Source organism: Musca domestica, unplaced genomic scaffold, assembly GCF_030504385.1.
Source record: "Musca domestica strain aabys unplaced genomic scaffold, Musca_domestica.polishedcontigs.V.1.1 9, whole genome shotgun sequence".
Lineage (NCBI taxonomy): Eukaryota > Metazoa > Arthropoda > Insecta > Diptera > Muscidae > Musca > Musca domestica.
Window position 1 is genome coordinate 20,648,667 of NW_026712435.1, and position 16,184 is coordinate 20,664,850.

The 16,184-nt window shown below is 36.3% G+C and overlaps 1 protein-coding gene across 1 annotated transcript in view; it reads right to left on the reverse strand.

Annotated features, from left to right (window-relative positions):
• Nucleotides 1-1,133: 1,133 nt before the first annotated feature.
• The window catches only part of LOC131800600 (protein artichoke-like), a 28,125-nt gene continuing 13,074 nt past the window's right edge, over nt 1,134-16,184 (reverse strand). Inside the window, 3 exon segments of the mRNA XM_059131649.1 lie at nt 1,134-2,306; nt 5,174-5,586; nt 5,645-5,921. Of these exon segments, the coding sequence (XP_058987632.1) occupies nt 1,332-2,306; nt 5,174-5,586; nt 5,645-5,921 (1,665 nt within the window). The 3' untranslated portion in view covers nt 1,134-1,331.

The window sequence follows — 16,184 nt, forward strand, 5'->3', positions numbered from 1 at the left end:
GATATAGATATGTAATTTATCGGAATTTATGATTTCGCATAAAATTGGATATAAATGTTAGATTTTTTATCTTTATTAGATGAAGTATGAAAACAGAATACTTCGATCCGCTATATCTGTTACCTCACGCAGATTTCCATATTTCCCCAAAAATTGCAAATATCTCATATAAAGTATAGGAAGTAGTCGATGTAGTCAAAATCTGGCACGTTGTAATATTTATATGAGTTTTAGGTCAGATACGAATTGGTCAGTATTAGCCAAATGCTTCGGAACCACAGATTTATACCCCCTCAAGGCTGGGGGTATAAATCTGTGGGCAAAACCGACTGATACTAGTTGACTTGTTGGAGATGTAATTATTTAAAATGTTGACCCGTTGTGGGAGAGGTGCCAGAAGGATTGGGTCAGATTTCACATAGATCTTGTGTTGGTATAAATATTGAGATGTGCGAATTTTGAAGAGAATCGGATGCTTATTTCGTATTTTATAAGAGTTATAATAATTATTCCCAATTGGGGTCTTGGTGTGGGGGGTACATGATGGAGTGGGTTGATATTGTTCTTTTTCGCACATGACATAGCACTTATACAAATATTGGAAAATTTGAACAAAATTGATCCTTTCTTGTTCTATACGGAAAATTGTGAACTTTTGTGATGGAGATACTAAATGGAGTGGACCTATATTGTTCATCACCGAACTTGATCTATGTTTGGCAATAATATTAAGATGTTCCACGTTTGGATCAAACCGGATTCTCCCTTCGAATGATATCGTGCGCACCCGCCAGCCAGACAGTGGGACACCCCTAGATCTACTCCTAATGACCTGAATCGGATTTGGTCCACAGGGAAGGTCTAAAACAGTTATTTCGATTAGGCACGTTTCGGCCATATCAAATGATATTTACCCGCTGTAGCCATATGACTGAGGGTAAAGAAGGGAAATAACAGCTTGGAACAGGTCATTCGGACATATATTCTAATGTCTTCGTTTCACCACAGTGAAGGGGCTACAGTTCGCTCTGTCTGTGCAAATCACTGTAGCTTCCAAACGGAATGAAATAAATGTTATATTTTTTAATTTATGCAAAATTTATTTTTCGTCAAATGACAACCTATTCAAATTTTCAAAAAAAAAAAAGAAAATCTAAAATACAATAGTAACATTCTTCAGCTGGGAAGTTCTCCTTCTCTTTAAAAGTTACTGACTTTTTGGCCCGTAAAAAACAATATCGATTACAATACTTATTTATTAAAAAAATGTTCATTATCAAAGTTTATGTAGTCTTATATAATCTCATGAAACTAAAACTAAACAATACGGTTTATGCCGTATTATATATATCTTCAATTCCATATTCTTTCACCAAGCTAATATCCTTAACACATGCATCCACAGAGGTGACAACACACAGCGGCCGCTTTCCACTGTAGTACGGGCTATGATCACGGACATAGCTTATTTGGCGTATTTCCAAAAACTCCATCAATTCGTTCAGACAAGGACACTGCCACGGATTGCCCTCAATTGATACTTTTCGTAGTCGCGGAAAGGTGGCATTGGTGTCGGGCAAAAAAGAAAGGCGATTATTGTCTATGAGTAACTCACCAACATCGGTTAGACTGTCCAGAACTTCGGGCGGTATGACTTCCAAAAGATTATTTCCCAAATGTAATTTATCCAGTCGTCGCATTGGGGCAAACATTCGGACATCCAATGTGGTAAGTTCATTGTTGCCCAACGAAAGATACTGGATGAATGGTAGAGAGGCGAAGGCAAACGGATGCAAACGTTTGATGTTATTCGTTTTCAGTATAAGTTTCTTCAAGCGTGGCAATGTCGACGAGCCAAACAAGTCGGCATCCAGATATTCTAGTGAATTTTGTGACAAGTCCAGGGTATCTAAGGCAGTTAACCAGGCAAAGGTATTCGTTGTCAACGCCTTCAAATCGTTCTCATGTAGATAGAGTTTTCTCAACGATAAAAGATATTTAAAAGCGGTCGAATTAAGGGCCGTCAAACGATTACGACTCAAGTCTAAATATTGCAGTTTAATTAAATATTGAAATTGGTTTTCCGCCAGTTCTTTGAGGTCGTTGGAATTTAAATCTAAACACAATAATCGATTGAGACCTGCAAATACGTCGACATCTAGAAGTTCCAAACTATTCGCAGATAAATTTAGAGCTTTTAATTGTGTCATGCTATTGAAAGTGTGCTTTCCAATGTGGCGCAAAGGATTTGATGTTATGTTTAATTCCTCCATTCTTTGCAGACCACTGAATGATTTGACCGTAAGCTGAAAAAAGGCAATATATTTTTTAGTAAAGAGTATGTATGCATATACAGGGTGAGATAAAAAACTGCAACAAAGTCAAACGCCTTAAGTTTTACACTTTTTTAAATTTTATTGAATTAAAGCAAAAACTGTCGGAAATTGTAGAATAAGTTTAGATTTGTTCGTATTGGTCACCTTTGGTAGGAATTATGGCCGCTTGCTTGAGGTGATCGACACTTTGGTATTTTTTATTGCCAACCTTGCTTTCCAAAATACTCCAGACACAATAGTCCAACGGATTGTTATCCGGAGATTTCGGTGGCCATTGTGCACTGGAAATGAAGCGAGGAACCTCATTTTATAACCATTCTTGTGTGGCGCGTGCTGAGTGCGATGGTGCTGGTACGGCGGCCCACACCATCACCATGGCCAGCGCTTGAGTTCTGGTGGCCAACAGAAGGTGCACATTTTCAGCTGACCTCTTTGGCAAGTAAACACGACCATTTTGTTTGTTTACAAACTGCTGGACAATGAATTTTTTTCACTTTCTGAGTCGATTTATGCACGTCCGTCTGTCCATGTGTTCTTGAGAACAAAGCAAGTCGCATTTATTATCCGATTAAAATGAAAATGTCCAAAAAATATTTGTCTGGCCCAAGGACGAACCCTATTGAAATTGGTGACAATCGGATCAGATTTAGATATAGCTTCCATATATCTTCAACCGATTTCGGCTTAATTGTGCACCAAATGGCTAATATAAGTCAAAATAACCTGTATTTTGGTACATACCACCGAATTCAGTCTAGAAGCAAGTAAATCAAATTTGGAGAAAATCGGTTCAGATATAAACCCGATTTGGGGTTTTAAATCCATCAGATGCGAAATATGCACTCCAGGAGAATGATATTTGGTACCGGACATCAGTCAAATTTTATCGAGATCGGTTCAGATTAGGATATAGCTCCCATATATATATATCTTTATTCGATATCAAGTTTATTGTGCACCAAATGGCTAATATCAGCCCAAATGGACAGAATTTTGGCAATTACGACTGAATTCATCCTATAATCCAGTACTTCAAATGTGGTGTAAATCGGTTCAGACGTATACATTCGACAACAATGATATTTTGTACCAGTTATCAGATGAAGCCCAGAAATACATTTGCCAAATTTTATCAAGATTTGTTGAAATTTGGAAAAAGCTCCCATATATATGTCTTCAACCGATTTCAAGTTAATTGTGTACCAAATGGCCAATATCAGTCCAAAAATCCTAAATTTGGTACATCCGACCGAATACAGTACATTAAATTGGGAAAAAATCGGTTCAGATATAGCTCTGGCTCACATATATAGGTTTCATCCGATTTGATGCTAAACATGCGTAATACACACTCCAAAACAATGACATTTGATACCGGACATCAGATACAGATCGAAAATAATTCTAGCAAATTTTATCGAGATCAGTCGAGATTCAGTCTAAAGCAAGTACATCAATTTTTGTGAAAATCAGTTCAGATATAGCTATAGCTCCTATACATATGTTTCACCCGATTTGGCATTTAAGTCCCTCACATTCGTAATATGCATTCGACACAATGATATTTGGTACCAGATTTCTTATAAAGATCGGTAATACCTTTGCCAAATTTTATCGAGATCGGTTCAGAGCTGGATATAGCTCCCATATATATCTTCAACAGATTTCGGGTTTATTGTGTATCAAATGGCCAATATCTGTCAAAAAATCCTGAATTTTGGTATATTCGACCGAATTCAGTCTAGAAGCAAGTACGTCGAATTCGAAGGAAATCGGTCCAGGTATAGCTATAGCTCCCATATATATATGTTTCATCCGATTTGATGTTTAGTCCCTCACATTCATGATATGCATTCGGCACAATGATATTTGGTACCAGATATCTTATAAAGCTCAAAAAAAACCTTTCCAAAAATTTATCGAGAACTGCAAAGATTTGGATATAGCTCACATATATATCCTTAATGCTAAAGTCCCTCACATGCGTAATACACACTCCAAAACAATGATATTTGATACCGGACATCAGATACAGATCGAAAATAATTCTAGCAAATTTTATCGAGATCGGTTCAGATTTTCCTATACCTTCGATATAGATCTTCATACGATTTTACGGTTATTGTACACCACATATGTAATATCAGCCCAAATTGGATAGATTTTTTTCATATTCAACCGAATTTTTTCATTTGGTGAAACTCGGTCCGGTATATCTATTGTTCCAATACATAATTTTTAATATTATTTGGTACTAGAGGTACAAAATCCTCCGCAAAATTTTGTTGAAAATCGATTCAGAGTTGGATATAGCTCCCAAATTATGACCTTGATACGCATTCAAATAAAGTTCTCCGATATACGCATGGTGGTGTATATAGCCGGTTCCGCCCGACTTTTGACCTTTCTTTACTGGTTAATATATAAATTGCAGGCATTTAGTTAAGATTTAGACTCTTGCCTCGTCTTATAAACCTATAGTAGAATTTTATGACAAATAATTTTGTAGAATATTTTGACTGATCGTAGCAAGTTTAAAGAAAGTTTTTCACCTTTTTTAAGGACCATAAAGGCAACTTTTTGGCCCTTTTCGAAGACACTATATACATAAAAAGCACAAATTCCGAGAAATCTCAATACGAAAATTTCCGAAACTGTGGAAGAGTGGCGGACTAGTCCCCTATACTTTGGTTAATTTTCGATGTGAACTTTCAAAACGCCGATACACGTGTCTTCATTATTCTTAGCTCTATTTTCATAATCTGCCAGAACTTCCCTTTAATTATTGAAAAATTGAATTTTGTCGCACAGCATAATTTTAAATAAGTATCACTTACCTCTTCAATTTGATTGTCACTTAAAGTCAGCACTTGCAGTTGCGGATAATCATGGAAACTGACGGTTTTCAATTCATTGTTGTCCAAATGCAGACATTTTAATTTTTGAAATACTTTCCAGTCATCTTCCTCGATTTTCGTTAGCGCATTGTGTGAAAAGTTTCCATACTGTAAATACAGTAATCTGCTTTTTAAGTCAAAACTCAACTCCGTCAAGGTATTCCAACTAGCATCGAGATTTTCCAGTTTGTTGTAGGGGGAAAAATGTATGCCGCTGAGCGATTCTATGCCAGTTCCTGATATATTCAAAAACAAAAGATTCTGCATTGCTTTGAAGCCATCATCGTTGAGTTCTAATTCGCCAATTTGGGATAAGTCCAATGTTTCCAAAGCACTAAAATTGCTATTGATGTCTGCCAAAAAATAAATATTCGAAATACACATATTTCCATTGATTTTCAAAATACTTACCATTAATTTGAAATGCTTGTTTGTTTTCGTTGAAAACAATTAAATGCTTCCAGTTTCTTTGTCCGTTTACATCTTTCAATTCTTGTATATCAGTGCAAACTACTTGTCCTTGCTGTTCTTGGGAAGATTGTCCATCCACCGGAGTTGATTCCAAACATTTAGGTTTTATATTGAATGGCACACCGTTCGCCATTCCCATAAACAAAAATATACTCATGAATGAATTTATTAACATTTTGTTTTGATCTGCTGGCGGGGATTTTATGTAGGTTTGTGACTAACAATGTTATTTCCCTGAGTTCAGATTTAAGACTGATTTGTTTAGGAAGAATTGTATTTGCGATGCGAAAAAACAAGTTATCTCTTTTTTGTTTTGTTTGTTTTTGCATCGGTGATGCCAACCTGCCATTTTGTCCGGTAGCACTTTTGATTACTTTCGTAGAAGTGCTTGCCTTTGAAATTGTTTCAACATTAAGCTCATTTTCATCCAATTTATTGACGTATGTCTGTGTATATTTTCTTATCAATTCGCATTGGGTTTTGTTCAGTTTGTCATATTGATCATGGTCTATGAGGAGGTCGCACAGGGAGTCATTTCATTTTTGGAATTAAAGTGAGACGTTTTTTTTATTTTTTTATACCCTTCACCAGCTATGAGGATCCTCGAACGAAAAAGTATAAACAAAGCACACGTAATTTCTCTCTAGATTTTCATTTGCCATTGATTTGGCAGGGCGAGAGAGCCTCATACCACTACAAATGCATATATTGTGAGGCTGGCTGCCCTACTCCACATAGTGGTAAGGGTATTATGTCTTTGTGCATTTGTTTGTTACAGGAGACCCATAGTTACTTTTGAGGAACTCCATAGAATCACTTTCTGAGTCGATTTCTACATGTCAGTCCGTCCGTCCATGTATTTTTGTGAAAAAAAAAATACAGGTCGCATTTATTATCCGATTGAGATGAAATTTTGTAAACAATATTTGTTTAGCCCAAGGACGAACCCTAATCGAATCAGATTTAGATATAGCTCCAATATATTTTCACCCATTTTGGGTTAATTGTGCACCAAATGGATAATGTAAGTCCAAATGACCTGTATTTTGATACATCCCACCGAATTCTGCCTAGAAGCCAGCAAACCAAATTTGGTTCAGAAAATCGGTTCAGATTTGGAGTTTAAGTCCCTCACATTCGTAATATGCATTGGACAACAATGATATTTGGTATTAGATATCTTATAGAGTTCGGAAATACCATTGTAAAATTTTTTCAAGATCGGTTCAGATTGGGATATAGGTCCCACATATATCTTCAACCATTTTCGGGTTAATTGTGCACCAAATGGCCAATTTGTCAAAAAGTCCTGAATTTTGGTATATTAGACTGACTTTAGTCAAAAGCAAGTACGTCGAATTCGGAGGATTCAGATATAGCTATAGCTCCCATATACAGGGTGAGATGAAAAAACTGCAACCAACTTCAAACTGCTGTCATTTCTAAGCCACTCGTCCGACAGTTGGTAAAATTATTCCAGTGATAGCTCATTATATTGTTTACAAGCGTACAAAGCATTTTTGGTGAGAATTTTCCAGAAAAAAGTTATTTGTGATGGAATTCAAGCGTGATAGTGTGATTTCTTTATATTTGGCTGGAAAATCACAAGTGGCTATCGTTAGAGCACTCCAGCATTTAAATGTGAATAAATCTGTTGTGTCTCTACCATCGCTTGTTACCGTGACACTGGTAGCGTACGTAGCCACCAGAACTCAAGCGCCGGTCATGGTAATAGTATAGGCCGCCATAACAGCCGATGGTCGCTCTCCGCTCGTATTAAGCGACCGTGGCATCAGAATAAATGCCTAATATTATCGCGATATTATTCTGGAGGGTGTATTAAAGGGCACGCAAACATTTTGGCCGCAGACCTTGGACTTTCCAACAGGACTCAGCACGCTCCACCCAAGAATGGTTACGAAAAGAGGTTCCTCGCTTCATTTCCAGCGCACAATGGCCACAAAAATCTCCGGATACCAATCCGTTGGACTATTGTGTCTGGAGTATTTTAGAAAGCAAGGTTGGCACCAAAAATACCGAAGTGTCAGTCACCTCAAGCAAGCGCTTCGCCGGGAATGGGCCAAAATACCGCAGAGCAACATTCGGGCAGCGTTTGACGATTTCAAGGGCCGTTTGAAGGCCATAATTCGTGTAAAAGGTGACCAATTCGAATAAATATAAACTTGTTCTAAAATGTTATGATATTTCCGACATTTTTTGCTTTCATTCAATAAAATTAAAAAAGTGTAAAAATTATGGCGTTTGACTTTGTTGAATTTTTTTTTATCTCACCCTGTAATTTAAACATAGTTTAGTAAGTAAACTGCATCGATCAAATAAAAACAACAATCAATATAGTTTTTGTTTTTTTTTTTTTTTGTTATTTTATACATATATATGTATATATATATTTATTTTGTATATATTTCAAAAATTTATAAATATGTTTGGATGAAAACTAACATAATTTGCCTGTTTAGCTTAGCTGTTATGCAATTGGAATATGAGAATTGTTATAAATAGAAAACAATAGATTTCAAAGTGTGTCTGTGTGTAGGTACTTAATATATATATAGTTAAGTACGCATTTGAAGAATTATTAACAGAATTTGATTTACAACTTAAAAATCTAAATACATTCAATGGTCTAACTTATCGATAATTACAAATAAGAATAAATTTTAGTGAGAGAACATTATTGTATCTATGTAATAAGCGAATTTTAAATTATTTGTTTTTAGTTTTTCTTTTACTAAATATTAAAAGTATTTGCATGGTGATATTGAGAGGGCGGGGCAGGAATCGAAGACACAGGCCAACCAAGTTGTACAATGTTAAGATAGTTGTTTGGTTTTATTAGTATTAGTCACATGTGGATGTTTGTAATGAGATCATATAATTGGGACAAGGGAAGCGTTTGTTATACCCTATACAACTCTGTGAATAGGGTATTATTTTTTGCATAATTTTGAAAGGAAAATAATATAAGCGTTGGGTTTACTGAGTCCGCGTGAATGTACACTTCATTGAAAGACAATGGGGTAAACTTTGGGATCATACCAGCAATTGAATCCCTGTTGCTGTATAATTTATCGTTGATGGTATTATAACATTTTTAAAATATTCGCCAGGTTCGTTTAAAAATTATCCACTTTTATAAATAAATTATCCATATTATCGGAAAATATTATCCACATTGTTGAGAAATATTCAATTTTATGAAAAAAAAACTATCCATATTGTAAGATGTACTATCCGATTGTATGAAAATTAAAAAATAAGAACATTAAGAAACAAGTAACAAAGCAGCTAAGTTCGGCCGGGTCGAACTTTTAATACCCTCTACCATTTCCAAAGAAATTGAAAATTTTCAAAAAAAGTTCCGAAAACTACCACTTAAATAAAAACCGTTATATGGGGACAATACGAAGACGTGGACCTGCATACGAAATTTTTTGTCATAAGCTGTAGGCCCATTACGAACATCAGATATAAAATTTGTTACAATTACGGTGAATAATGTCGCAAAAATCATGAAAAAAAGGAGTATCGGGAGAAGGATGGAGGCTATACGAAGATGTGGGCCTGCATTCGAATTTTTTTTCCATAAGTTGTAGTATCTATTAAGATCTCTCAATACGAAATTCGAAACGATTCCGGTAAATAATGTTGCTGAAATCATTAAAATACCGACTATCAAGAGGTATCGTTATATGGGGGCTATACGAAGACGAACTTCAAATACGAAATTTGAAATAATTCCGGTAAATAATGTCGCTAAAATCATGAAAATACCGAATATCGGCTGGTACCGTTATATGGGGGCTATACGAAGATCTGAACCTGCATACACAATTTTTGCTATAGGCTGTAGTACCCATTGGGATCTTCCAGTATGAAATTTGAAACGATTTCGGTGAATAATGTTGCTGAAATCATTAAGATACCGAATATCGGGAGGTATCGTTATATGAAGGCTATACGTAGGCTGTAGTACCCATTACGAACTTCAAATACGAAATTCTAAGTAATTCCGGTAAATAATGTCGCTAAAATCATGAAAATGTCGAATATCGCGAGGTACCGATACGAAAACGTGGACCGACATGCCCCATTTACGAACTTAACCTGTCTACTAGTAAACTATGCATGTATGCAAAATTTTAGCCTTCAATCTCAATTCGTTCGAAAGATAGCGTGATTACAACAGACAGACAGACGGACATCACTAGATCGTCTTAGAATTTTACGCTGATCCAGAATATATATACTTTGTAGGGTCTATTATAAATATTTCGAGGAGTTACAAATGGATTGACAAAGTTAATATATCCTCCATAGAATGGTGGAGGGTATAAAAATTATCCAAGTTGGTAGTTGTCGTAAATTATCCATGGTAGTGGATAACTTATACACGTTAGTGGATAAATTATTTAGATTAGTGTATTAATTTTCCAGGTTTCTGGATCAACTATCAATGTAGGTGGATAAATTATCCTCATTATTATCCACATTGGTGGATACATAATCTACGTTCGTTGATACATTATCCGCATTTGTTTATAAATTACCCATGATGGTGGAAAATGTATACACGTTGCTGGATAAATTACCCACGATGGTGGATTACTTATCCACGATGGTGGATAAATTATCCACGTTGATGGATAAATTACCCACGATACGTTTTTTGATAAATTATGAACATTTTTGTATAAATTATCCACGTTTGCGGAAAAATTATCCAATTTGGTGGATAAATTATCCAATTTGGTGGATAAATTATACACGTTGCTGGATAAATTACCCACGATGGTGGATAAAAAAATATCCACGTTGGTGAATAAGTTGTCCATGTTGGAGAAGAAGTATCCACGTTGGTGGATATATTATTCACGTTGGAGGATACATCATCCACGAACAGTATCCACGTTAGTAGGTAAACTATTCACGTTTGTGGATAAGTCACGTATTTGGATAAATTATGAAAGTCTTTGTATAAATTATACACGTTTGTGGATAAATTTTATTCGTTGGTGGATGTATTTGTCACATTTTTGGATGATTAATCCACGTTTGTGGATACAGTACCCACGGTAATGTTTAATTTATCCATATTGGATAAATATTATCGATATTTGTTTATAAATTCATATTGTCGGATAAATTTTCCACATTCGTATGCATGTAGGTGGATATATTATCCAGGTTGGTGGATAAATTATACAGGTTGGTGGATAAGTTACCCAGGTTGGTAAATAGGGTTTTTTGCGTTAGCAAATACATTATTCGCCTTACTGGATACATTTTCAACATTGGTGGACAAACAATCGACATTGTTGGATAAGTTTATATATAGATTGACAATTTTCCGAATGGTTTGAAAATATATTCCCGATTTATTATACGCATTTTTTACTATCTACATTGGGAAAAAATATATTCGATATTTATAGCAGTTCATTGTGAATGGAAATAAAGATGTTGACCGGAATAAGTTTTGTGCGGGTTTGGTTGACCTGCATTTGTATTTCAAATATTTGTTCTTCTTCTCATTTTGTTCTCCAGTATTATTTTTATTTTTTTTCTTTCACATTTGTGTTTGTATAAATGTCCCTTCATCATTCACATACATACGATTTCAGTTTATAAATGTTGTTGTTTGACATGGTGGTTTACATTTAGATTAGTTTTTCATGCTACAAATACGACTGACTATTACTACAACAACATTTCAGAGTGTTCCAAATTCAGAGGACCCAAATAAAGTGTAATTCAGAGGAAAATCACTGAGGAATTATTTAAAAGAAAATGCTGAGTTTATGGGGCATTTGTATAATATTTAGGCTATGTCGAAATCCTGGAGAGCCTTCAAAAATATTTAATTGAACCCTGTTTACCAAAATTCAGTCATTGATGAAAGAAGTCCGCTTTGAAGCTAAACTTTGTAGATCGTGTAAAAAATATAATTCCACGTTTAATAACAAATCACAAGATTGATTTCAATACCAGCAGCAGGCAAAAAAAGTAGAAAAGAATATTGAAATAAGTTAAAAAGTACCTGTCGAGAGTATACAAGTTAACACCAGACATATTCAAATTCAACATTAGCAACCCAAAGAATTCATCAACCAAAGTATAAGCGTGTCATTTTGCTGACACTGCAGTTCCCACCGAAACACTGACAACAACATCCAACAGGCAGACAGCAACATTCCATCGCCAACACGAGCAGGTGTCCAGTATCATCTGGGTGCATGAATCCAAAGTATAAGTTAGGGTAGTTTTATTTCATTATTCACTTTGTAGTCCGGAACCTTAACCAATAAAGACGTGATTGCTTGCAGTAAGCAGCAATCACAAATTTTTAAAAAATAAATAAATTAACATTGAATTAATTGGCGCCCGAGAGCAGGGACCTGTTTTTAAACAGGTACTCGAAACCCGAAGAAAGGATTTCCGACAAAAGTCAAGCCTTCAGGTGGCGCCCCAGTAACTTAATTGTGAAAAGGACGTAACGTTATGTTACAGCCCCTAAAGCCCGCGACGCGGATCACTAGATTACGGTAGTTTACAAATAAAAATTTTAAAAAAAGTGAAAGTAAAATAAAAACATTGATACAAGAATTGTGAAAAATGAAAAACTATTAAAGAAAATAAAAAAAACTCCTGAAAAATTAAAAAACAAAGTAAATTAAATTAAATAAAAGTGAGAATTTAAAAAAAAAATAAAAAAAAAAGTATCAAAATAAAGGAAATTAAAATGATAATTACAAAATGAAAACCTAAAAAAAAAAAAAAAAAAAAAAAAAAACTTGTGAAAACTTAAATGCAAAGTAAATTAAATGAAGTGAGAAATAAAAGAGAAACAATTGTGAGAAATTATAAAAAAAAAGAGATAAAAAATAAAGCAATTTAAATAAGTTTGAATGAATATAAATAAAAATAAAGTTAAGACAGAAATAAAAATTAAAATAAAAAAATTGTTTGAACAATATTAAATATTTTAACAATTTATAAATAAAAGTGAAAAAATCGGACACAACAAAACTTTGAAAACTTTGAAAGGACTAAGAAAAACGATCATCTCATCTCATCTGTACTAGAAGGATGCTACTCCAGACTCTAATGATGCTGCTATTGTAAGAATAACTTTAAGAATTCAAATTAAGAACAAATTTAGTTCCTAACATTTTATAGTTATAGTTATTTGTTACCTATGAAATTTTTTTTTGTTCCCAATACTGATAAATAACGTAACTTTGATAGCTCCACCTTTCCTTTTGATAAAGAGAAAAAATGTTAGAATCAGTGGATGATATTGCCGCAAAATTAAATAGAATTACGATAAATCCATCTTCAAATAACATGGAGACTCAAACAAGGGCAAACACCCTTACATCAGGTAGTTCAGCACTCACGGACAGACAAAGAGTGAAATCACACGAATGATTACAAACCTTTTGGCCGGACGAGACGAAACGTTTGACGATGGTAGTGACATACCGGTAGGAACAGTCTCCTCGAGACTGGAGGAACTGGACAAAGTTCCAGATATAGTGAAATCCTTGAGGGAATTTTCGGGAAAACCCGGAGAATTCAGCTCTTCGAGGAAATCAGTCGAAAGGGTGATTGATTTATACTCATCACTTCGTGGTACCGGGAAATACTACGCAATTTTGCATACAATTCGTACGAAAATTATAGGTGAGGCCGATACTGCTTTAGAATCCTATAGGACTCCATTGGATTGGGCCAAAATACGCAAATGTCTGATGGTGCACTACGCGGAATAAACGAGATATAGGTACACTAGAGTACCAAATGAATGTTTTGTGTCAGGGGCACAGAGGTGTCACAGAGTTCTATCAGGACGTCTATCAAACACTATCTCTAATTTTGGATAAGGTTTCCTGCCTGGAATTGGACGACGGTAGTCTCAGAGCCATGACGAATACATATCGAGAGAAGGCACTTGATACCTTCATAAGAGGCCTGAACGGCGACCTTCCTAGGCTGCTCAGTGTCAAGGGTCCTACATCTCTACCAGAGGCTCTACATCTTTGTTTGAAGCTAGACAATATGGCATTTCGGAGAGATTATGCCCAGAAGGGAGGCCATAGACAGGAACCATTGAGGATGTCAACTGGTTCGAAATTTTACCCAGAATTGGCAAATATTCCGACTCATAGGCCTAGAGTATCCCCAGCTTTTCCATTTCCGAACAATTTGAATATGCAGAATCAGCGTCCTCAGTTTGGGGGACAACCATTTGTTCATCGTCCTCAGCAATTCTTTCAACGAAATCAGATGGGAGGACACCAAATCACTCGTCCTTATACGGGAACCCAGAATTTTCCTCAGAACCAATTTAGGCAATTTCCCTCACAATTTTACAATAACCAGAGTAAGCCAGAACCCATGGATATTGACAGGTCAATACAAGTAAGACCCCAACAGAACCAGAATTTTAAAAGACCTGCCCAGTTTTCGGTACAGACTCCTATGAATAAGATTCAGCGTAATTTTCATGTAAACGTGGATAATCAATACCCAGATATTGAGAACCAATCCCCAAATATCGACGATTACCGAGACAACAGTGACTATCAGCCAGTAGACGAAAATGACACAGGGAATTACGGACAACAGGATATAATACCGGACGATTACCAGGAACGTAACCCCGATGACATTCCAGCCAACTTCATAGATATGAATTTTTTAGATTAAACTGTTCCTCGTTGCCATACTTTCAAGTCAAAACGAGGGACGGGAAGACATTAGACTTTTTATTGGATACAGGAAGCAGTAAAAATTATATAAGACCAACTTTGGTCCTGAGACCCAAGTTGAATGACAATAGGTTTAGCGTAAAATCTGTAGGCGGCGATGTGGAAGTTTCACACCACACTCTTCTTAACATGTTCGGCGTCAATGACGTCCCACTAAAATTCTTCCTTCTACCTGGTTTGGTATCTTTCGACGGGATTTTGGGGAATGACAGCTTGAAGGAATTATCGGCAGTAATTCATACTTCCGAAGATTATTTCCAAGTAAGAGGTGGCAAGAAAATTGCCATTAGACAGAGAATATCCCAGAATGTTAATAGTCTGGAGCTGGAGGCTGATCATCTATCATTAAGTCAGAGGAGTTCTCTCAATAATATTGCAAGGCAGCACCGGAACCTGTTCTCAGATCCGGATGAGAGATTAACATACACCTCTGTTGTGGTTGGAGAAATCCGAACTGAAAACGAATCTCCAATCTATACGCGAAGTTATCCTTACCCAATGGCATTAAAAGATGTCGTGGAGGAAGAGATTCGTCGTCTCCTTCGGGATGGCATCATAAGACCATCCAGATCCCCGTACAACTCCCTATTTGGGTAGTGCCCAAAAAGGAGGACAGTTCTGGTCGAAAAAAATATCGTTGGGTCGTTGACTTTAGAAAGCTCACGCCGTCACCATACCGGATAAATATCCGATTCCCGAGGTGACGGAAGTCCTATCTAACCTAGGGGGGAATCAATATTTTACGGTCATTGATCTTAAAGCGGTTTCCATCAAATACCCCTACGGGAGGAGGATAGACAGAAAACCGCATTCTCAATCAACAATGGCAAGTACGAGTTCACGAGACTGCCATTTGGCCTGAGGAACGCGCCAGCAATATTTCAGCGAACGCTGGACGGATACTCAGAGAATTGATTGGAAAATCTGTTTTGTTTACATCGATGATATATCATCTTTGGCAAGGACGAGAAGTCACACGCCGAGAACATAAACAAAGTTTTCCAAACACTAGAGTCCGCTAATATGAAGATCCAGTTGGACAAGTGTTCATTCTTTAAACAAGAAGTGGAATTTTGGGATTTATTGTGTCGAGGGATGGTATAAAAACCAACCCAAAGAAAGTGGAAGCCATCTTAATTTCCCGATTCCTAAGACACTTAAGGAACTTCGTTCTTTCCTTGGCCTCTCGGGCTACTATCGAAGGTTCGTAAGGGGATATGCCGATGTAGCAAAGCCGCTAACATCGCTCCTCAGAGGGGAGGAAGGCAGAATTCCAAAGACAGCTTCCAGTCAAATTCCGGTGACATTAGATGTTTCCGCCGTAGAAGCTTTCAACGAGCTAAGAAATGCATTGGTTTCAAACGATGTGATACTTGCGTATCCAGATTTCAGAGAAGATTTTGACCTAACGACGGATGCCTCCAGTGTCGCTCTTGGAGCAGTGTTGAGTCAAAAGGGAAGACCAATGCATTCATTTCAAGAACTCTGGATGAAACAGAGGAGCATTACGCCACAAATGAGAGGGAAATGTTGGCCATCATAGGGCCCTCACTACCTTGAGGAAGTTCTATACGGATCGAAGAAGAAAGTATAATTATACCGACCACCAACCCCTCAATACGCCATTAGTAACAAAAATAGCAAATGCGAAGATGAAAAACGCTGGAAATGTACTCTGGAGGATA